Here is a 24298-nt window from a genome sequence, read left to right on the forward strand (position 1 = left end):
GAATAGAGGACAAACAAAGTGGGACGGAGGGAGTAATTCTTTTGGAATGAGGAATATTTGCCATAAGGTAGCACGTAGCTCCTGCTCCTCTTTGATAAGCCACAAACTAAATAATCCCTTGTGATAGAAATTAATTAATTAATTAGCCAAGTTATTAATTAATCAATTTATCATGCAAACGCATGGTAGCACAAACAAATCACCTATAAACTAATTATGCAGCGAAAAAATAAATAACACGGTGATTTGTCTACGAATGGGGAAAACCTAACGGCAAAAACCCCACCGAGTGATTTTCAAGTCACCACTCCCGAAACTCCACTATTATCACAACAAGCGGTTACAAATAAAGGAATCTCAAATACCTTACCAACCTACAGTTGAACCCTTACCCCAATACCCAATTAGACTTGTTCTGTAGTGACAGTTCCCCTTTCTAATGCACGACTCCCAAGTACGTGACTAACCAATTGCGCGGATCCCAGTACGCGACTTCAATCACCAACTAAGAAGGTTGTTGATTGTAAAGTTCTTCAGTTCATCCACACAATGAAGATCAAGAAGATGCTTGGTCAAAAAACCCTACGGTGCACATACACAGCAACTTCTTCAAGAGAAAGAGATGAACTAGGGTAAGAACTTCATCTCCGGTCACAATTTGCTTGAACAGAGTTTGCTCAAAACCTGTGCAACTTGTGAACTGTTTGACGGCCCTTAAAACAATCCTTTTATATGTCTAGGGTTAGGAGAAAAGAAGGCCCAAAGACATATTCATGGATCCCAAGAAAATCATATTTAAATTCTGAAAATCTTAAACCTCGACAGATAGCAGGTGTCGAGCACACCGAACTTTGAACAGCTTTCTTAAGCTCGATAGATACAGCTGTCGAGCCAGCTGTAGAGTTTTAATGAATTTGCACTATCAACTTGTTTTCTTGGACAAACTTGAAGGTTTCAACACTTGATCTTGAAACATGGTTTTTTGAAGTATTTAAACACATCCTAAATCTACCCAAATACAAGTAAAGTGCGTTTTGTCAAAGGATAAGCCAATTACATAAAATCATGACATATGTTCTTAACATGTGAAACACATATGTCCTAACAATCTCCCCATTTGGCAATCCGTGACAAAACCACAACAAACAAATGAACATATAAGAGAAGTCATAAATCACTCATCTCATATTCACTTGTTGAATACAATAAAATCTATCCTAACATAAACTCTTGAAAAACATAAACTCTTGAAAAACTTTGCAAGAAGAGAGTTTATGACAAGTAGACTTTGACAACCTGTATTTCTAAAACGCTTTAAAACAAAACTCATCAAGGTATCTTTGTGTGAAACAGGAATAATAGATTGCATACAAGTATAAGAAATATGTGTATTAAGGGAGAAAAGTAACAACATATGAAGGGGTAGGTGAAAGAAAAAACATACATCAATATAAAGAAAGAGATAAGTACAATGTATGTCAATAAATGGTCACAAGACCTCATGCACAAGAGTAATGTATCTAAAAAGAAAGAAAAAAAAAAGATACATACTGTCCTCACTACATCCCTCAAAATGTATCAACACTCCCCCTAACAAAAAGGTCCTATACTAACTCTCCCCCTAAGATAGACTACTCTTATACCAAAACTATTCCCTCTTTTTGTCACGAGTGACAAAGAGTAAGAGTGTCAAGTAGACATCTCATCGGTAGAGCTAGCATCTCCATTAGCATCATCCGAAGCATCATCGTCATCACCATCATCATCATCCTCATCCTCAGAATCAGAAGCCACAGGAGAGGGTGATGAAGGAGTAGGCTCAAAAGCAAAACCACCCATGGATGCCTGTCGCCGTGCAATACAACCGACACAAACGTTCACCTGATACAACTTTGTAGAGAGTGTATCTAGGCGAGCATCCATGTGCTGCAGCTACGCCATGATGTCTCCTAAAGTCACATCACCCGAAGAAGAGGGAGGAGCGGATGTGGATGGAGCTGAACGGGAGGAAGGAGTTGCTGAATCCGACTGCCATGATCGAAGCTGGGCCTCGCTTCGTTTAACGGTAGCGTAATCTATGGCACACATGACGGTAAAATGGTCGGAAGAGGGAAAAGGAACGAAAAAATGGCGTAAGATCCTCGTGATGGTGGAAGGAAAGATGAGTTTATCATGGGACGTCGAATCTAGATGAACATCTATAATAGACAGAATGAAATGAGAAGGGAAATCTATAGGAAGATGCTCAAGAAGTGACAACAAAAATCGAGCACGAGGCTCTGTAATGGAGTTATAGTGAGAGAGTGGATGCAAAACAAAGGTCATCACCATGTTCATGAATCTAGGACCTTTAGCAAAAGGTCGACATGGTGTAAACAGATGCTTACCCCAAGCAGAAGGGCACTCACAAAAAGCAGATATGAACTCATCCCTAAACACAGTCCTCAAACGCTCACAACTAGGATAGTCAGGAAACTCTATCCTAGGGACCTGAAGCACATCCGCAACAAGTTACGGTGTGATAGGAATACGCATACCTCGAACGCGAGTGAAGAAAAGAGGTATTGAACGATCAATCTCGTGCATGTTGGAGTAAAACTCCTGGATAAGCACGAGAAGACAGGTGACTAGGACGTCACACAGTGACTCCCATCCCCTACTGTGAATGACAGAGGGAAGGTCGGTGTCGGCAAAGTCCGACAGAACGACTTGGCATTCTGAATGAATGCCTCGTCTAGAAAAGTTCTCTGAAAATGCCTTAAAGGCATCATCATCACGGAACCGGATATGAGATAAAGTAGGATCAGATGATGAAGAAGCACCGGAACGAAGAGGGTTCCGTGCAGGAGTGGATTTACGCTTAGGTGCCATAGACACGACTATCGTAAACAAACAGAGAGGGAGAGAAAAAAAAAACAACAACAATTAGAAAAGTCCCAAGCAAATTCAAATATAACAAGTATATTGAAAAAGAGTACATATGCATGGGAAATGCATGAACACGTGACATACAAAAGAAATTGCATCATGGGCTCAGCCCAATCCAAACTTATCAGCACACAAACAGATAGCACATATCTAAATGCATGACAATACCATTATAATGCTAATGTGATGCAATGTATGAGGTTTTAAACTCATTTAAGTGAAAATCCATCCCAAAATTTCAATAATAACTCATCAATTTTTCAAAAACCCCAAAATCTAGGCTTCAAAACATGAAATGCATGAATATGAAAGGATTAGAAGCTTACCAAGTGAAGAAAAACTTGAAAAAACTTGAAAAAACCTTGAGGAACAGTTAAGAGAGTGAGATGAGAGAGTTTGGGAGAGAAAACAGAGAAGTATCGAGAGAGAGAGAGATCGAATGAAATGAAAACCGGATCGCACAGGGAGCTTAAATAGTGCCAACAGTAAATCTCGACAGATGCAGGTGTCGAGAGGTATCGAGACACCTGTCGAGGGAGGTGTCGAGAAAATGATCGTTGACAGCTGAGGTATCGAGGAGGTGTTGAGGAACAACTTAACAGAATCAAGAACAGAAGCTCGATCGATCCACCAGGTGTTGAGAAGCTATCGAGGATGCAGACCCATTCTTGATTGATCCACCAAGTATCGAGAAGCTGTCGGGATTGCGATTAGAAAAAGTTGAAGAAGCTCGACAGACAGCAAGGTATCGAGGAGGTATCGAGCCAGCTTTTAAAAACAGTTTTTCGAGATGAGAAAAACACAAACATGAATGCAATCCAACATGTAACTCAACCAACAATCCAAACAACATATTAAGCACATAGATCCTCAAAAACACACACACACACACTAAACAAGTCTAACTAATTTTAAATTTCAAAAACAAGTCAAAACAGTTTAGTGAGCGTACATTAACACATGTAAAACCTTGTGATGGCCAAATCACATTGTACCTGCACATGTATCAAGAATAGCAAAGAATATTGCGTGTTGTGTGTGAAAAACATTGCAAAATTGCATATGTGTATACATGTTATGATGATTTGAGATATAAGAAAATCACTTTAACTCACACATAATCATAACTGCTTGATAGGGACTATCACCTTCGAGGTACATCCTATAACTCTCACATCTCCTAGAATACACACTTGTAATCATTTTCAAAACATATTTGATCTTTTTGCTTTTGATTTTTCTTTGCGTATTTTTCTTTTAAGCATATCATGCATGAGCATATTAGAGAGAGAAAAGAAATACCCAATGATATTTGACATTCCAATTTTGCTATACCTAGGCACACAAATGTCATTGACACTGCACTTTTGTTATGCCGAAGCATACAGGTGCCATATTATGATTAGCGAGCAATAGTGGTGAGATGATTATTTATACCTTTCTCTTAGGATTTTCTAGTCCTTCCCGTCAGAAAGAGTGATATGAGTGTTAAGTATAAAAGACAACTTAATCTTACTCATCACAAACACGAGTCACAAAGCTCACTTTTTTAGTTGTGCATAGAGATGCTCATCTAAGCTACAAATAATACAAAGTTTAGAAAACTTTGTTTCAATGGCCATCCAAGGTACACAAGTACCAATATACACAAAACACACACTGTTTTTGTATTTTTCTGATTTTTCAATTTTTTTTTTTATATGAAAAACAAAACAAAGCAATACTGAAAAATAACCAAACAAAAACATGTTAAACACCCAAAGTATAAAAACTAGACTAACTCAAAACTTGAAAGCAAAACACATAAGTAATGCACACAAAAACAAGAAGAGAGAGAGAAAAGTGACAGAATCACTTGGAGCCATTTTCCTTCCACACCCTAGAAGAACCCTTCCTTTGATTAAACCCTTAAGCCAGCAGTAGGGGAGAAAAATCGTTCAAGTTCGAAAGGAACATGAGGGCTTTGAGAAGATCTCCAAGGGGAGGTAGAGAGGATTGAAGTTGATTCTGGTTCCCAAATGCTATCATGTCGTTGCTCTGTTGAGTGGCAAGCCACTTGTAGCAATTTGGTCGAATATGACTGGCAGCTCCACAATGATGACAGAGATGCTGCTTCTTTTGTTTAGGCTTTTGAGAGTTAGCCTTCTTAGCCCAAGGGTTTTTAAAATCTTTCTTCTCAAGTTTCGGGGGTGCTCCTAAGATAGATTTACCCTTATCTATGTTCTTACTAGCTAATTCAGTTTTAATCTCATTGTTTTCAATTTTTATATTACTAGTAGGAGGAACAAAAACAGTAGTACTAGTAGAAGCAGTATTAGAGGAAGAAAAACCATACCCTAAACCTGTTCGATCTGAAGTAGATTTTTGAATGTTGACCATCTCATCAAGCTTTGCACTTGAAGTCCTATCCAATTGAGCTCTGACTTGAAACAGCTCCGCTTCAAGCTTCTTGGTCTTCTCAGCCAAGAAATTGTTCTCGAACCTCAGTACTCCAATAGTCTAATTTGCTTCATCAAACTTTGTGGAAAGCTCCTCACGATCAAGTTCCACATCACTGAGCTTCTTGGTGGTTAGATTATATAGTTTCTCATGCTTCTCAAAAAGCTTGTACAACTTCTCATAGGCTGTATGGATGTCATCTTGATCATCCATCTTCTCAAATTTTGATTCCACCAATTCCTCCTCTTCAACCACATCTTCAACAATCCCATCAGTAGGATCAACAATGGCTGTGAAGGCATTTAAGATTCTGTCATCCTCATTGTCGGAATCATCCTCAGGCTCGGTGTCACTCAGGGTAACAGCAAGTGCCTTGCTTTTCCCAATGCTCTTAAGGTATGTAGGACACTCATGCTTCATGTGACTGAAGCCTTGACACCCAAAGCACTTAGGTCCAGCGGGAACAGTGTACTGACCACCTTCCTTAGCATCCTTCTTCCCTTTGTCTTGGCCTTTAAACTAAGAAGAACTGGATTGCTGGCGATCCTTGTCGAAACCCTTTCCATTGGCGTTCTTCATAAACTTTTTGAACTACCTGGTGATGTAGGACTTCATCTTGGAATCTTCATCATCAAAAGATTCATCTGTCTCACTGCTCTTGGCCTTCAGTACCATGCTCTTGCCTTTACCTGTCTTGCCAATTCTAGTCAACCCTAGCTCGTAGGTCTGCAAGTTTTCAACCAGCTCAGTCAAAGAAATCTTATCAATATCCTTTTATTCCTCTATTGCTGTGATCTGGGTATGACATCTCTTAGGTAGAGATCTGAGCACCTTCCTTACAATCTTGGGTTCAGGAATGGTTTCCCCAAGATTGAAGGCTGAGTTCACTATGTACTTTAGTTTGGCATAAAACTCATCGAAAGACTCATCCTCCTCCACTTTTATCTCTTCAAAGCTTGTAGTGAGCCTCTGAAATTTTGAATCTTTTACAGCCTTTGTACCCTCATAGGTTGTTTGGAGGATAGTCCAAGCCTCCTTGGTAGTTTCAGTTGAGGATATCTTCTTGAACTCCTCATTGGTGACTACACTGAACAATGCATTCAATGCTCTGCTGTTGACGTTTTCCGCCTTAATCTTGGCATCATCCCAGTCGGCTGGTGCTTCTGTAGGCTTAGTCCAGCCTATCTCCACAACTTGCCACACTTTCTCATCTAGAGACTACAAGAAAGCTCTCATGCGTACTTTTCAGTATGTATAGTTAATGCAATCAAATAAAGGAGGTATGATTAATGACTGTCCTCTATCCATGACAAACAGGGGTCAATGGATCAACACAGCAAAGATTAAACCCTAATCAGAGTGTGTCTGCTCTGATACCACTTGATAGGCCACAAACTGAATGGTCCCTTGTGATAGAAATTAATTAATTAATTAATTAGCCAAGTTATTAATTAATCAATTTATCATGCAAATGCGTGGTAGCACAAACAAATCACCAATAAACTAATTATGCAGCGGAAAAATAAATAACACAGTGATTTGTTTACGAATGGGGAAAACCTAATGGCAAAAATCCCACCGGATGATTTTCAGGTCACCACTCCCGAAACTCCACTATTATCACAACAAGCGGTTACAAGTAAAGGAATCCCAAGTACCTTACCAACCTACAGTTGAACCCTTACCCCAATACCCAATTGGACTTATTCTGTAGTGACAGTTCCCCTTTCTAATGCACGACTCCCAAGTACGTGACTAACCAATTGCGCGAATCCTAGTACGCGACTTCAATCACCAACTAAGAAGGTTGTTAGTTGCAAAATTCTTCAGTTCATCCACACGATGAAGATCAAGAAGATGCTTGGTCACAAAACCCTACGGTGCACATACACGCAACTTCTTCAAAAGAAAGAGATGAACTAGGGCAAGAACTTCGTCTCCAGTCACAATTTGATTGAACAGAGTTTGCTCAAAACTTGTGTAACTTGTGAACTGTTTGACGGCCCTTAAAACAATCTTTTTATATGTCTAGGGTTAGGAGAAAAGAAGGTCCAAAGACATATTCACGGATCCCAAGAAAATCATATTTGAATTCTGAAAATCTTAAACCTCGACAGATAGAAGGTGTCGAGCACACTAAACTTTGAACAGCTTTCTTAAGCTCAATAGATACAGCTGTCGAGCCAGCTGTCGAGCCAGCTGTCGAGCTTTAATGAATTTGCACTATCAACTTGTTTTCTTGGATAGACTTAAAGGCTTCAACACTTGATCTTGAAACATGATTTCTTGAAGTATTTAAACACATTCTAAATCTACCCAAATACAAGTAAAGTGCGTTTTGTCAAAGGATAAGCCAATTATATAAAATCATGACATATGTTTTTAACATGTGAAACACATATGTCCTAACACTCTTCTTTGTTTTTTTTACTTCTAATGTTAGACATATTAGGTTGAATAAGTTGTTTCTCCAAAAAGAAAAAATTGAATAAGCCATACAGAGAAGAAAGATCGTTTTCAATGAAAACGAAAAAAATGCATTTATCAGTGATGTAAATGCTGCTCCCTCCAATAAAGCCGGTGAGGATCATCATTTGATCGATGGGAGCTTAGCGTTTTCCAATTCTTATTGGTCTTAGTATATTTATGTATGAAGTATTTGACAATAACTGTCCAGGTCTTCACGTAGGCTGTCCAAATAAGTGATAACCATGTTTTCTACGTCTCTAATCAAAGGATAAATACTCCTATGCACCCTATTACACCAAACTGTGAGTACAAAATTTTTAAAACAAGTCACGATATTAGTTTAAAAATTTACACACAAATTTGTGTGTAATAAGGTGTGTGTAACAAACACTAGCTACCCAAAAATAACCATCAATCGCTTTTGTTTGGCTCATTCAATCTAATATATACACAATAGTAACGACATCCTTTGTGATATTTCATATGTGTGTTTCAAACACAACCTTTCCTTTCTTCACTACCTATCAAAAAAGGGGAGAAATTATATTTTATTACCCTAAACTATACCCCAAATTACACTTTGTATTTTAAACTTTTCGAATGCATGTTTTACACCTTAAACTATAACATTTGTTACACTTTGCACCCCAACTTCAAGTTTGCTGTTAATTTGGATGGAAATCCAAAATTTTGGGTACAAAGTATAATTAAGAGTACGGTTTAGGGTAGTAAAGTGTATGTAATATTTCCTTTGTTTTTAAGGATTGAGAAAATGGGCAATTGAGTCTTTTCACGTGATGTCATACTTTTTCATCCAAGTTAATGGCAAACTTAACGTTAGGATGCAAATTATAACAAGGGTCATAATTTAGGTGCAAAACATGCATTCGAAAAATTTAGAGTGCAAAGTGTAATCTGGATTTAGTTTAAGATGGTAAATTGTAATTTTCCCAAAAAAAATTAGATTTATGTAATAATAATAATAATTTTTTTTTTACTTAATATTATCATGTAAACTTGTGAAAGCCTATTATTTCTTGTTATAACGAGGGTGGGAAGATTTTAAGCATGTACTATTAGGTGTTGTTGGAGCACAATGACGAGTTACTTCATTCTCTCACATTCATGGTGTATCTTATTAATTAAATTTGTAAGGTTGAATTTTATCAGCCATCTTGTTGGCTTTATTCCGTGCCAAATTTGCTTGTATTTTAGCAATTAGTAACTCTGTATTTAGGTGGGAATCATGTAAGGGTAGTGTGTGAGAGAGTGTGAAGAAATGCTCAAGATTGTGCAAAGAAGTATGGACTCGTGACTGGATCTCGCGGGTAGCTCACGGCTTGCAAGCCGCCAAAAAGGTGCACACATGTCAAGCATGTCAGAAGTTAAAGAGTCACGCCAGCTGTTGCACTACAGGACAAAAGTCCCAAGCTGGCCAGGCCGTTAACTTGCGACTCAACCCAGTCGCGAGGTCAAGTTGCCAGAACACCCTGTTTGGAAAAAACTAACTTTTCACATTCCTTCTTACCCTACTATATATATACCCTTATACCCACGATTTTTAGAGAGCTTCCAGAGAGAATTTTGAGAGAGAAATCCTAGAGAAAAACAAGATTGATTCATCCACAATCTTCATATAGAGACTCTTCAAATTCCTCTACTCTCTTCCTCTTCATTGTCAAATCCTTGAGAGGTACATTACCAAAATTTTTTCTTACCATACCCATATATGTGAGGAGGCTATTTGGTGTTTGGGAAGCAGTTAAGAATGGACCAATTTCATATTGGTAGATGCTATGGTCAAGTAGCAGAATCCGACAAGTTAAAGAAGAAATAGGTTCGGTGTAACCTCGTTGGAGTAGAAGCTTGGAGGGCTTAGATACATTGGATAGATTAGGCTTGGAGAGTCTTATGCTGTTCATGTATCCCAACTACATTCTTTAGTAGATTGTTTACCGCTTGGAGGGCAGCGGAGAAGTTTTACGCCGAGGGCTTCGGTTTCCTCTTCGATAACACATCGAGTGTTGTCCTTGTGTTTGCATCTCTCTTCCCTTAATTTTTTCCATTTAATTTCTACTGTGGATGTGAATTTATTTTGTTTAGATTGTTTATCAATTCTGTATTAAGCTTATGTTCATTTTCCGCACATTAATTGTTTGATATTAAGCTTGAATTGGTAATTTGTAAATTGGGGGTCTAAACGTTCAAGGTGTTTTATACACTTATTAAACTTTCAAAATTCATGAAAGTCTACCATGAATGTAAAAGAATGAAACACCACATTACTGCAGTTTGGGAGCATCTAATAATTTTCTTAGATGTCCCCATTGAAAATATTAGAAGCTACCAATTGAATTACAAGATTGCTGGCTAAGTTCTTTTCTACAAATTTTCTAGTTTAATATTTTATTTATTAATACTTAGTAAAATATGTAGCATCTATTAATATTTTTTTCCCTAACTTTTTTATGTGTTGTACAAATTAACGGCTAGTTATATTATATACTGCATAATAAAAATTAGGTCTTAGAGATCTGGTTATGCCAAGCAACTATGGTCTCCTTGTGCCAAGTGGTTACCTTTTATTGGATGCATAATAAAGTGGCATGATCGTGGTTATGCCAAGTAGCTACAATCTCCTTACGCTAAGTGGTTACCTTTTCTTGGATGCATAGTAGAGTTGCATTTCCTATGCACACTAGTGGAGGCAGGGGTAGCCAAGAGGGGACAATTGCCCCCCTTGACCTCACTAAGAAATCTTGTTAATTATTATAACAACTAGTGTGAAGCCATGTACATATGCACGGGTACAATTTTAAAAAATCACAATTATACGATTCAAATTATACATTTTTTTAAAAAGATGTTCAAAATATACATGGTATTAGCTTACACTTCTATATATATATATATATATATATATGTATGTATGTATAATAATAGGTGAAGCTAAGAGAAAATCCAATTAGATCTTAATTGGATTTTCAATTTTGCGCCACGTGTCTTCTTTTTTTTTTTTTTTGGTCAAGTGAGTTATTGTATAATTAAAAGTTTTCTTGATTTTGCTGCCAAATTGTGAAAACCAAAGAGACTACAATTTTTATACTGATGAAAGGGGTGGGCTCCTCTCCCGTTTGTTATTGTTCAGTTCTCTCCCATTTTAATTGGATTCTCAATTTTGCACCATATATCCCATCTAAATTTTTGAAATTTTTTGTGCCAAAATAAATAATACATTAACACCTAATACAAAAACCAAGAAGACCACAAAAATAACCTAAACAAGAATATTTCAGCTGGACACTTCTATGTAGACCCTCTCTCTCTCTCTCTCTCTCTCTCTCTCTCTCTCTCTCTCTCTCTCTCTCTCTCTCTCTCTCTCTCTCTCTCTCTCTCTCTCTCTCTCTCTCAAATGTTTCTCTAAATATAATCTCAACCCCTAACCACTTGCTACCATCAGAAAACAACTCTTAACAACACACTGGCAACCCTCCAATGCACAACAAATAGATTTGTAAGTAAACTTGCAGCCCCTTTTCTATTCATATTCATTGACTTATGAAACATTGTCAATTCCTTTTCTCACATATCTTTTTTACAGTTAACAACTCTTTTGCTTCATAACTAACCATTGAATTTAACAATATCAAAATTCAAATGTATAAATGAAACTTAAATCCCGTATAAGGATTAAAATAAGCAACCATATGAATTTGAAAAATATGGCTTTTGGAAACAATACTTCATTATAATGCTATTTGGAGATTTTATTTATTATTAATTTTGTTGTTGTCATATGCCTTTTTTTGTTTTGGGTTGCATCTCAACAATAAACAAAGCTAGTAATCCAATTATTTGTGGTAAGAATATAAGGGTATGATTGGGCAAGACCAATAGTTCTTTTTCTTCCAAGTCGAATGTACATGACTTATTTTTTGGAGACACTAAGTTGAAAGTGGTATTTCTTGAAATTTTTCATATTGCATAAGATAAGATCTATAATGAAAAAATATATAGTTGAATTTAGTTATACAATTAGTAACAATGACCACTTCTCCAAAAAAAAAAATATAGTAACAATGACCAGATTTTAATACAAGTTTTTATACAGTTAGGTAGATGAGATTTATCAATTAAAAATTAAAAATATATTTAGTTTCTCAATTGGTAAATATAGAGAGATAGTATTTACTTAAATCTAATATGGGGGATGGCACTCAAAAGCGGTAAATATTCATCAATAGCTAAGATATAGCATTCCATATGAGTGTTGTTACTTATCCTTGAAAAGATCATATTCAAAAACAAATAAACCAAAAAAAATAGGAAAATTATGAATTTAGCCCATTATCAGACAAATTTGTTTAGTTTACAAGCTTTTATAATAGGTTTTTTTTTTTTTTTTCATAGTTTGTAATGCTCTTCAAAGTATATACTTAGTTATGTGTGACTTTTAATGAAGCTAAGCATTGCTTGAAACAATGGCATCATATAGCAGAAAATATAGTGGAACAAATGAAAGCTCTCAACGAAAGCTATTTATTTGTCTTAATTCGTTAGCGAATTTTGGTTTGAAAGATTCACGTATGAATGAATCTGGAAATATTTCATATGAGAATCATATAGCATAATATAATAGTGGGTGAATGCCATGGTTGAGAGAGAAGATACTTTAAAGTTTGATTTGTGAGCCAGAGGATAATAGTGGGTGCATGTCATTTGATAATTGTACCTTTGACCTTAAGTTTCGTAAATCAAATGTACATAACTTAACCTTGACTCTTGAGGCATTGTCATTGTCCATAGTTCAAGGCAAGCTCTAAGTTTTAAACTTTTTAAGACAAAACTTTTTCTCCTGAATGTTGTCATTCATGGTCATTTTATGTCATGTTGAACTTGATATCAAAATCATGTATGAAGCATAGCTCCTACATGCACCCATGGAATGTGACTTATAGTGTAGCTTATTCGCCTTCTCAAAAAAAGTGAATACTAAGGTCCCTATTCAAGTGGAAGCCAAAGCTTTTTTGTGGGCAGTGGAATTAGCGGGTCAAAAGTAGCTTTGGAATGTGGTAATTGAGGGTAATTCCAAAACTTGAGTTGAGGTAGTGACCAATAGATCCAAATTAGTGCACTAGAGAACTGTTAATTTTGTTGTGCAAGATTTGACCGGCTGGAGTTTAATTGGGTGTATAGGAATGCTAACAAAGCTACACATGTCTTAGCAAGATGGTCTTTGTCAAACTCTTTTCTAAGTTATTTTGGTGAAGGGATTGATCCCTTAGAAAATGTTGTCTTGGCATGACTAATTCTATTTTTACATTTATTATTCTAAATGTTAATTTCAATTTGTTTTTAATTCATAATCAATAAGCAATCATAATTTTTAATTCATAAAGATCTTACCAACCAATTAATCATAATTTTCTATAAAGACAATTTAACAAAGACCTTACCAACCAATTGTCATAATTTTCTACAAAGACGATTTGACAAAGTAGCATATCGATTTAATCTAGTTATTTACATTTATATTAAATTTTCTATGACATTTATATAATTGTTTATTTATTTTTTTAATAATATTAGTCAATGTTATTTAAATTAATTTTGCTTTGATCTTATCTTTTAATCTTGCCCTCCCATAAAGTGAAATCTTGACTCCACCATTGCACTTTCACATACACATAATAATGAATGCAACAATAACAAGGAAATAAATCATATTATGCATAAGAAAAACAAAAGGTTACTGTGATATTTTAACAAGACTAGTTTTGAAGCACGTGCAAGGCACGTGTAAATTATTGTTAGAGAATATTAATAATAAAAATATTATGATTCTCTCATATCATTTTTTAATTAAAAATTAATTTCTCTATATAATTTAGAATGAACACTAATAATCTATATACAACAATAGCTTGGTGTGCATGAGTGATTAATATCACAAACATAACCAAAAATCTACAGTTACTACAACATATAATAGTGAGCAAATACAAGACCTCCAAGCTGAATTTAATCTAAAGTTGCTATCATTGCTACTGGAGTGATAACAATCATTTCTATGATCACGATGTGCTTCTCTCTGGTGTATGAATATCCTTCATTCGCACAAACCTTTGTTTGAATTCTACACAATGGGCTTTTACTTGTATTCCACACAATGCATGTAAAACTTGCTTCAATAAAAGTTAACTTTCTTAAAATAAAATGTTTAGTGAAGTACTTAAATGCAAAGTCAGCTAGATCTATTAACTGTATTTATCAAATGATATTGTCACAGAATTGCCTAAACCTAATTACCTTGATCCTTAGATACGAAAATGCAAAAAACGTGTAAGGTGTTCATCACCAAAAGCAATTACAGGTAACCATAATTATTGTTGGCACAAGAAATATAATATTTAAAAGTAAACAACAATTCTATTAAAGAGAAATATTAGGTTCACAACACTTTCACAACAATTTTATAACAAATCATCGGCAACAGACTATTATTGGTAGGTAAAAAAGTAATGTTAGAGGTGGGCCCAAACAATCTAATTCGTTAGCTACTTTCTCAACTACAAAACACAATGCTATATACTAATTTAACAAATAATGATGAAGGAAAATAAAAATAAAAATACCTTCAGTGTTGAAAGAAATGAGTTAGCTGAACGCAAGAGAGATAAACAATTGAGAGTAGTGAGTGAGCAAGAGTGGTTGCTGAAGTTTCAAAAATGAAAAGACCAAAAAACTTTAAGATTATGTAATTTATAAATGCTTTTAGAGGTAAAAAAGTGACCTCATAATCTATTACACCACATACTTTTGTTAGTATATTGATTAAAAAAATATAATCCACCAATAAATTTGTCAAATTTATATTCAATAAAAAAAATTAAGAAAAGTTGCGTTTGTTTTCAAGTCAAAAAAATATAATAATAATAATAATCAGACAAAATAAAACCATCTTCCGTGGAATCATTGGGATTTAGGAGTCACTGGAGTAAGTATTAAAAAAAAATAAAAACTCACAATGCCTTGCACTATCCATATAGATATGGGTAATAAAGTAATTAAAGTTCTATTAGTTAAACTATTCACCTATCAAATCACGTCCAATCACCATTTTTTTACAGTATAATATAATTCTCTCACTCTTCGCACTCTCTCTCCCTCCTCTCACAGTACGTATCGCCAAAGACCAAACTCTCCCTCCATCCATAAAATAGTAAAAAATTCTCAGTGGTATTGACTGAGTAACAAAACCAGAATAACTCGACAAAACCGCCATCTATGTGAAAAACAATACCACTCAAACTCTCATTTTTTTATATAGATATATCAGTGCTGGATTTCCAGCAACGATTCAATTGTTCTGAACCCATGATTCTGTGGCAGAGATCCATTTCCAGGTCGGATGGACAGTATCACTTCCAAACCTGAAACATAGTGTGAAACAAAGATACTATATAGTGATTCTCAACGATGATTTAAAATAAAATAAAAACAGATGAAGAGTAATAGCAAAAGCTTAAGGGGCCTCATATATCTCACTTGAATAAGTTCTCTCATCAAAACTAGATTTCATATTATCAAGTGAATTTAATACAAAATAAACTGCTGAATTTTTTATTTAAAAAATCAAAATTTAGAATTAAGAATTTTCTACATACTTTTGCTTAATATTAAGCAAAAGTATGTAGAAAAAAAATAATATACAGAGTAATTCCAAAAGGAGAACAATTAAAAAAAAAAAAAAATGATTACTCACACTATGCCAAACCCCAGCCCGTTAAAACTTAAAACCAGGTGAATTTGCAATCTTGATCTACAACTTTCAAGTCTCATACTAATAAAGTAAGGGGCAAACTCAATATAAATAAGTACAATTTGCCACACAGAGCACAAGTATGAAAGTAAATTAATTTTAAAGCCACAAGCAACTCATTACCTGCAGCAGCTGCAGCCACGGCTTCTCGGAAATCATCTGTCACAAATAACATGTCTGCAGGCCTATCTATTCCCACTGTTTTCAAAATCTCAACGTAGCTACGTGTCTCTTTTTTGTTTCTGCACATAAGGTTATGAGATGAACTTTACTCGATTACGAACAAAAAAAAAAATCAATATCTGAAAACAGGAAGATGCATTAAGAAAACATACCCCACCGTGGTATCAAAGAATCCACATAAGTATTTTTTCAAGTCACCATAGTTAGAATTGGCAAATAGAAGCTGTTGAGCCTCCCTAATAACACTAGAGTATATGTACACCTTAAACAAGAGGGAGAAACGATAGTTATCCTCACATTTAATGATGTGTAGTATATTAGCAGCTTAAAATTTAGACACCAAAGAAAAAACTGTTCTGGAGGTAAATAATCAGCTTTTATAAAGAACAGAAATAACTTAGTGAGTGTAGCTTAGATTGTATTCAAGAAACCCCAACAAGGGCATTATAAGTCACCAGTAGCATGTTCTCAAGCACAAGCTCCAGCTCTATGTATCTGATGGTGAAGAACAGCAAAGTGCTAAAGTGAAAATGAAGTCAAATATATATATATGTATATGTATATATTGACACTTGTTTCATTATTATACAAACAAGGATATCCTATGATTTTCACTTCAAAAAAAAAGTACTGTTTTTGGAGTCAATGAATCTGATAAGTGAATTAATGGAGACATGTAATTTACAATCATTGTAGGAGTCAAAACCGTTCAACAACAAATATTGGGTATTCTTAGAGCTAGAATGCTAGATTCAGGAGAAGTTTCATTAGTCAGGATGCACCTTTGTGCCTGAAGCATGCCACCTCGCAAGAGCTTCTGCTACATCATCAAATACAATAGCCACAAACTCATTGCTTTGGAATCCAGTTCTCCAAATATGACCCTGGACATGTAGTAGCATGTTGAGAACACAATCTAGGTTCAAAAGAGAGACCCATAAGATTACACCTAGAGTAAACTTACCTGCAGTTGTTTCAGGGAAGTGACTTCCCTATCAGCCCTAATCATCGCAGTCACATTAGCAGCCAGAGATGCAATCACCAACTCTTTCCCAACATGATCTAGCGGGATTGGCACAGCACCAATAACACCTTGTTCCCAATCAATTTGAACCTGCCCAAGAAAAGCTAAATTTGCTGAAACCATTGACAAAAGTTGATCTAATATTTGCAATTTTTTTTTTTTTTTTTTGGCCCAGCATCAAATATACATTCATCACAAACAATCACTAGTGACCCCATACTCTCTCTCTCTCAGCATGAGAAAGATTCACATGCACTTGCGAAATGCCAAATATATGGAATTAGGTAAACATGCTACTATATCCATTGAGATTTTTTGGTCCACGATTTTCCTTTTCGTTTTTCTTTTTATTTATTTTTTGGTTGTGGGGGGGGGGGGGGGGGGGGGGGGGTAGGAAAAGTAAAACAGCCAGAAGTAAATAAATTATTATTTCATTGAACCAACCATAGATTAAGGTGGAGTAGCACAAACTATGTAATGAACTATGTAATGCATACATTTTCCTATATTTGCATCGTCTGCACACATGGTGGGGAAACCTATAAAACATGTGCACCACATCGCAAAAGAATAAGTACCACAAAGTTGAAGACAACAAATGAGAGCAAAAGAATCTTACTTGAGAACGCAGCAAATTGATATCATTTTGAGCTTCTTCACTGTCATATGTGGCAGCTAAATGCTTTCCCACATTATCATGGGCATAGGGGAAAAGAACATCACTAACAAAAGATGCAGGAGTTGTTGTCCCTTCAATGTCAAGAAGCACACAGTGCTGCACAATAAATAGCACGAGATTAAAAGGAAAATATATATGATACCAAGAAAGAAAGAAAACAATCTCCCACCTCAATGAGCTACTAGCGTAATGCAAGATAACAGTATTGGGAAACTGTTAATCCTAATATTCCTTCTTGGACGGAGAGAGCATCCCAAACTTACTTGGGAAGGTTCAATCATGTCATCCAAACTCAAAGCCCCAGTCTTCAGTGCTCTGCTAAAATTCCCACTGCATCCCCAAAATCCACTGACATTGCAAATGGGACCATGACTTGGAGTAGACCAATCCAACCCCAACTGATGAAGCTTGATAGCAGCATCAAAGAGATAATGATAACATTCAGCCTGATATAGCAACTTATGAATTAGGGGAAAAGAACATGATTACTATCAATTTTCAACAGTCAAGATCTGATAATTAAGAACTTAGTTGTAATCGAGCCAGTTAGAGAGCATAGTTAGTTCAAATATGTTCTATCAAAGCACAAGAATCCATCAAATCTAAAGAAAAGTACAAGAATCCATCAAATCTAACAAAATAGAGTCTCTACTCCTTCCTTAATTAACATGTCCTTTTTAACCACTTCTTTTAATGTTATTTTTGTCTTCCTCTACCATTTTTTGTTCCCTCATCAATAGAAGTCACCTCTATCTTTAATTGAATTTCCTCATTTCAAATCCCAACATTCCATTTATTTCTACTTATCCATCTTAACATAACATATTAACATTAGAGGTGCTCAACAATTAGCCCCACCTGACAAAACCACCCAACCCAATAGATTTTAGGAAGTTTTACTAAATGGGTCAGCAGGAACAAATCTTAAATGTGAGACCCAAAATTCTGTCGGATGTCGGAGTTTGAACTGAAGAATCTGATCCAACCAATCCTTTTAACGTTGTTTGCTGCGAACATGGCTTAATCTCATTGGGTGCATGAGATTTCACCACCCCCTCTAATCTTTGGACACATGTCCCTCCCAACCATCCTTATCTTTCCATTTACGGATTTACCCCACCTCTCTCACTCTCTCAGTTGCCTCCCCTTCCTGTCAAACATGCTTTTACACGATCTCCAGATTCTCCACCAATTCCCTAGCAACTGTTGCTGAATCCAGCCAAGTTCTATTCCATCAACTTTCACCTTGGTTGATATGATTATATCATTTGTGCACAAATCAAAGCATGTTGGTGTTTTGTTCAGTAGCCTGTCTGTTCTTCCCTCGCTGGCATCCAATGAAACTGACTGGCCCATCAATCAATCCAAAATAGACCATCAGTCAATTACCTATGGCCTGTTTGGAAGTTTAAAGAAGGAGGAGAGTAGAGGGAAGAAGAATAGAGGAGAATGGTTATTATCTACCTTATTTGGATGTTTTTAAAATTAGTAAAGGGAAAGGGAGTAATTAACCTTTTCTCTTGTTTAGATATTTTAAAAATTATGAAGGAAAAGAGAAGAAATAATTTAAATAGACAAGTTTACCCTTATTTGAAAATGGACTTGCAACATTGGTTTATAATTAATTTATTAGATTAAATAATTATTTAATCAAAATTCTCATTCCATCAAATACCACTAATAAATGTATAAAACTACTATTAACTATTATAAAATAATTTTTATTACCTCAAAAAAATATTATAATAAAAAATCAAAAACCTCCTCCAATTTCCCCAACTTTCCTGAGAAACAAACAATTCACACAGTTTCTCACTCCCCAAACACCCAGGGCAGCAGCCACCTTCAACCCCAAAACCCAAACCTACACTCACAGCACAGTGTTTGCTTACAACAACAATGGACCGCTCTTTTCTCTTCAGCCTCTTCCTCCTATTCTCTATGGTCGCGTCCACCATATCCGCCAATGAAATCAACGGCGGCAGTGGTGGTAACAATGATCTTTTGATCAAGCAAGTGGTGTCATCGGACAGTGATGACGATCTTCTCCTCCACACTGAGCACCACTTCTCGAGCTTCAAGGCGAGGTTTGGGAAAAGCTATGGGAGCGTAGAGAAGCACGATTATAGGTTTGATGTGTTCAAGGTGAACCTGCACAGAGCCAAGGTTCACCAGAAGCTGGACCCCAACATTGAACACGATGTCACGAAGTTCTTAGATCTCACTCGAGTTGAGTTCCGGCGAAACTTTCTCAGGGTTTAGGGTTTTATGTAATGGTTTTGCAATGGGGAAGACCCAAGAAGGCTGTGACGTGTTCAGTGGGAGCTAGGTTAGGTTTTGATTTAAATAGAGTTTGGTTGCTGAGAAAATATTGGATAGAAACTGTAAAGATACTAAATTTAGTAGAAATTGTGTTTGGTTTGTAAGAAAGCACTGGGAAGATTTGTCCTGTTAAATTTTCTCAGGAAACAAACAAACATTATTTATATAATCGGTTTGTAATTTTGTTAATTTAGAAAGGGTAAATTGGAGAATTTATTTGGTCAATAATTTACCTACTTTACTCTCCCTCCAAATCTCTCCAATTTGGAGGAATTAAAAATGAGGGGTTAGAGGTAGTTGAAATCCCTCCAAACCCCTCCCCCTCCTTTCTTTAAAAACTTCCAAACAAGGTAATTGAATTACTCTCCCTCCCTCTACTCTACTCCCCCTTCTTTTTAAAACATCCAAACAGGCCACTAATGATATTGATCAGCATCCAATGTTAAAGTCTCAAACCTGATCATGCTCAGGTTGAGAGCCTAACCAACGTGTGAGCACCCCTACATAGCATTTAGGGGAGTTACATCCAATAAGACTATTGGAATTACAACAAAAACACATGGAACATGGAAGGCAAACATGACCAAGCTCCATGTTCATTGATGAAATCTGCAATAATTCTAACCTTCTAATGATTCCAATCATTAGAAAGGGTCAATAAGCTTGTGTTCCCAAAGGAATTCAGAAATCATCTCTGCAAGTGGAGAAATATGTTATATGTAGATTTCAGGAATGTTTTATCTTTCACCTATAAATAAAGGAGGATTTAAACAAAAGGTTTGGGACATTCATAATCAATGTGGTTAAAGAATTTTCCTTTTGCTATGACAGACCTGAGTCTTTGCACTAACCCACGAGTCTCCCCATATAAACACCCCATGGTTGCGTACAAGTACAGCTGTTGTTTTGGGATAAGCTCTGATCTGTAAGACAAATAAATTCTCAGTCTTGACCAGCAAGTGTGACCAATTACAGGGAGTTAATTAAAGATCTAACTGTTAGACAGCAGGAAATTTCAAACTAAATTACTCATCAGAAACTTCTAAGACATCAATAAAATACAAGAAAGTATGAATCGAAAACATAAAATGTGGTTTACACAATTTATTAAAATGGTTTTGAAGCTTCAGTTTAAAGAGAGAAAAGTACTGCTTCAGTTAGAGATTCCAAGAGCTCCCCTTCATGGGCAGTGTTCTCAATAATAGGGACCACAAGCTCATCATGATAACCATGTCCACAAATTCCTTTTATCATTTCCATATGAGTTATCTGCAAATTATGGGAAAAGCTCACAACTGGTAAACAGTGCCTCAAAGATTCAACTGAAATACTAGATGGAAAGATAGCAAAGAACACATGCAAGTTTCAATTCCCAGACAATAATTAAAATAACATATGGAAGTCATAAGCAATTTCTTTATCCAATTGGTATAAATCATCAATGCCGCGTTTGCAAAATGAAAATCACTGGTAACTATATGCATAAAATCAACATTGTGACAGGGCGATGAGATCATGCGTACACAAAATATGAGCTTAGAATCAAATCTGAATCTTACTTGAAAGATGAAAACATACTAAATTCTTACATATCAAAACTAGCATTAGTAAAAATTAAAATTATAAAGTAAATATCAAGGTAGGAAATGAAGGCTTGTATCCATTAGAAGATTGGGATAAATGTAACAAGGTGTATGCCTGAATTTATATCTAAAATATAAATGTCTTTTCTTTACCGGTAAGTTTGGGTCTTGAGTCCATAATCTCACCCTCCAAATTTTTATTCATATCGAAAATATAAATGTCCAAAACCTATATCAATACATTGCTTGAAATTTGTATTTTTTTATTAATAAACAAAAAATATAAATATTAACATTTTGATTGACCACTACATTATTAACACTCTTTTCAATACAGCAGAGAGATTACAGAACTCCTTAAAATAAATGTCTTATTTCTGCAAAAACACTGTTGCCAAAAACCTCCGAATTATTTGGCTAAGTCAGAATAAACCAAAGGCAAACAAAATGCAAATACAATCTACAAAGAATATATCAATTTGATTAGTTGATCAATTAAAATGAATGGGAAAACAAAAACAAAAATTAGTCATAGAGAAAAAAGGAAAAGCAAGAATTGAATTTTTCACTCCCAGTAATAATTTCTAACGTTCAAAAGTTTACTCGAAATTCCTTGGAGAGAGGATTGATCATTGTAATGAGACAAGACTCCATCCCATGACTGTGAATAACAGCCCCAGCATTACACATCTCATATACCTGAATAACATAGAGAAGATGGATAATCACTGCTCAAAGAGCAAAAGCAATTAAACAACAACAGTAATATTCCCTTCATGCTACAAAATATTTTCCTCGTATAAAAAAGTCAACATTTTGAAGAGATTGTATGTGAAAAACATACTTCCTCCTTTACTGATTTTAAAACCATTGTCCCCATTGTTTTAATTTTAAAAGCAATGAAAACAGAGGATAAGAAGACTTGGGCATGCAGAGAATGCAAGAAACTGAAAGAAGATCAGCCTTGACTTTTCAATTTGACAAACATTCAAAGGGGACAAATGGGACAAATGGGAAACGCAAACAATCTTTGAGGAACAGAGAGAGCGATATTTATGATTTATCAGCCCATCAATTACTGTTCAATGACTATGACCATATACAAACCATATTCTCTACATAGAAAGAATGAGTTTTAGATAGATCAACCAAATAATAGAAAAAGAAAATAAAGGATTTTAGGGTACTCAACAGAGAGTTGAGAAACTAAAGATTTGGCAGAGTTTGTTGCAAGTTTTTGTACTAAAATAGAGGATCATCAACTGAGTTTTAGCTCAAGAGATTCCAATTGTTCGATAAAGATGTTAAGGGATCAGAACCTTCCTGAATATGGTTGATAGAATTTCTTAATGGGTGATAGGATCTGCCTCAAATGAACACAATTGCTGCATAGTCTGCATTTCTAAAAAGAACCAAAATGTTCCTGCATTATTAATGACTCTCAACAAACATCCAACGCAATTCGAAAGTTGTTGCGCATAAGTATTTAAAAAAGAAAAAACCTCTTCTATTATTCTACTAGTTGACAATGATACACATGCAAAGATCATGGAAAGATATTTTACTAAGGACCTAAATCTTTTATTGGGGCATATCCTCATTTTTTCTTCACTTCATACAGCATAGATATGTCCATAATTGAACGGTGTATAAACAAAAAAGGCATGCCAAACTCAGCAAGGTAAACTAGTAGGCGCCAGGAAATCTCCATAAACACTTGACTACGTCACATATGCATTGACAAGTGCTTTTACTGTAATGTTCCTGATTAATGACAATCTTTGGCTTGCAACACCATAAAAGCAAGCCAAAGATCCCTCTAAAATATCACGCCTTTCCCTAAAACAAAGAAATTATGCTGCATGGATTTGTTTAGGGTATAGAAATTATAAAATCTCAATTCAATATGGACAGAAATTTTTTTGGAGGAAAGTTCCAACCAACTATGTCGCAATTTGTAAGACTATCTACATGTATATTTAGTTGCATGACTTACTTAAAAATTGTGACTTGTTTAAACAATTTAATCAATTATGCGATTTAATACATATGGATAATTTTATAAACTACTACCACTGCTCTAACTTAGTTTGGAGGAAAACTTCATCCATTTAATATTCCAAATGAGATGGAAGTCCCTAGAGCAGATTACAGTTCAAGAAAGGGAGAGGAAAAAAAAAATCAGCAGTTACCTTCATGAAAAGAGGAGCACAATCAGTACACTTGGGAGCGGCATGGGTATATGACTTAAGAACGGGTGTCGTCAATACAAACCCATCCGAAGATAGCACATACATGTCCTCTGGAACCATTCTCTCCTTCTGAACACCTACATAAGATGCACTTATACTCTAAAATGAAAGCAATAAACTAGTAGTACAACCATAAACACATGCAACAGCAACGTGCATGCACATGGGCAGTAAACACACGTGCTTGCATATATATATATGTAGAGAGAGAGAGAGTTACAGTAGTGTTTCCATACCAGAAGGGGACATGACAATGAGATGGGAAGGTGTAGAAATGGCGTCATGGTGGTGGTGGACTCTAAGAGTGAAGCTGCCTCCAGTGCCGGAAAGCCAGCCAAGCGAGTAGAAGTGGCGGCAGAGCTCAACTGCTAAAGCCTTCGTATCACTCACTGCTTTGCTCTCCAACTCCAAGTACACCTCTTCATTCAATAATGATGACACGATAACGCGGCCATCTTCTCCATTTTGCTGCACCTGCACTCCCGTGACCCCGCTTCCACAACCGTCCATGTTCATGGCCATTGAACCTGACGAAGAACACGATGCCTCCACTTTCTTGCCTACTATCATTTATATATATATACACACACACAAAGA

General features: G+C 35.7%; 1 protein-coding gene across 1 annotated transcript; it reads right to left on the minus strand.

The window, feature by feature from the left end:
• Positions 1-15171: 15171 nt before the first annotated feature.
• LOC126696310 (probable bifunctional methylthioribulose-1-phosphate dehydratase/enolase-phosphatase E1 2) lies at positions 15172-24223 on the minus strand. The gene is made up of 12 exons (XM_050393072.1): positions 23938-24223; positions 23642-23778; positions 22053-22148; positions 21016-21135; positions 20700-20789; positions 17808-17990; positions 17485-17640; positions 16806-16955; positions 16624-16725; positions 15994-16103; positions 15782-15900; positions 15172-15269 (listed from the first exon to the last, which is right to left on the minus strand). Exons 1-12 carry the CDS (start codon positions 24221-24223, stop codon positions 15172-15174), a joined length of 1647 nt encoding a protein of 548 aa, XP_050249029.1.
• Positions 24224-24298: the final 75 nt, after the last annotated feature.

This window comes from Quercus robur, chromosome 8, assembly GCF_932294415.1.
Source record: "Quercus robur chromosome 8, dhQueRobu3.1, whole genome shotgun sequence".
NCBI lineage: Eukaryota > Viridiplantae > Streptophyta > Magnoliopsida > Fagales > Fagaceae > Quercus > Quercus robur.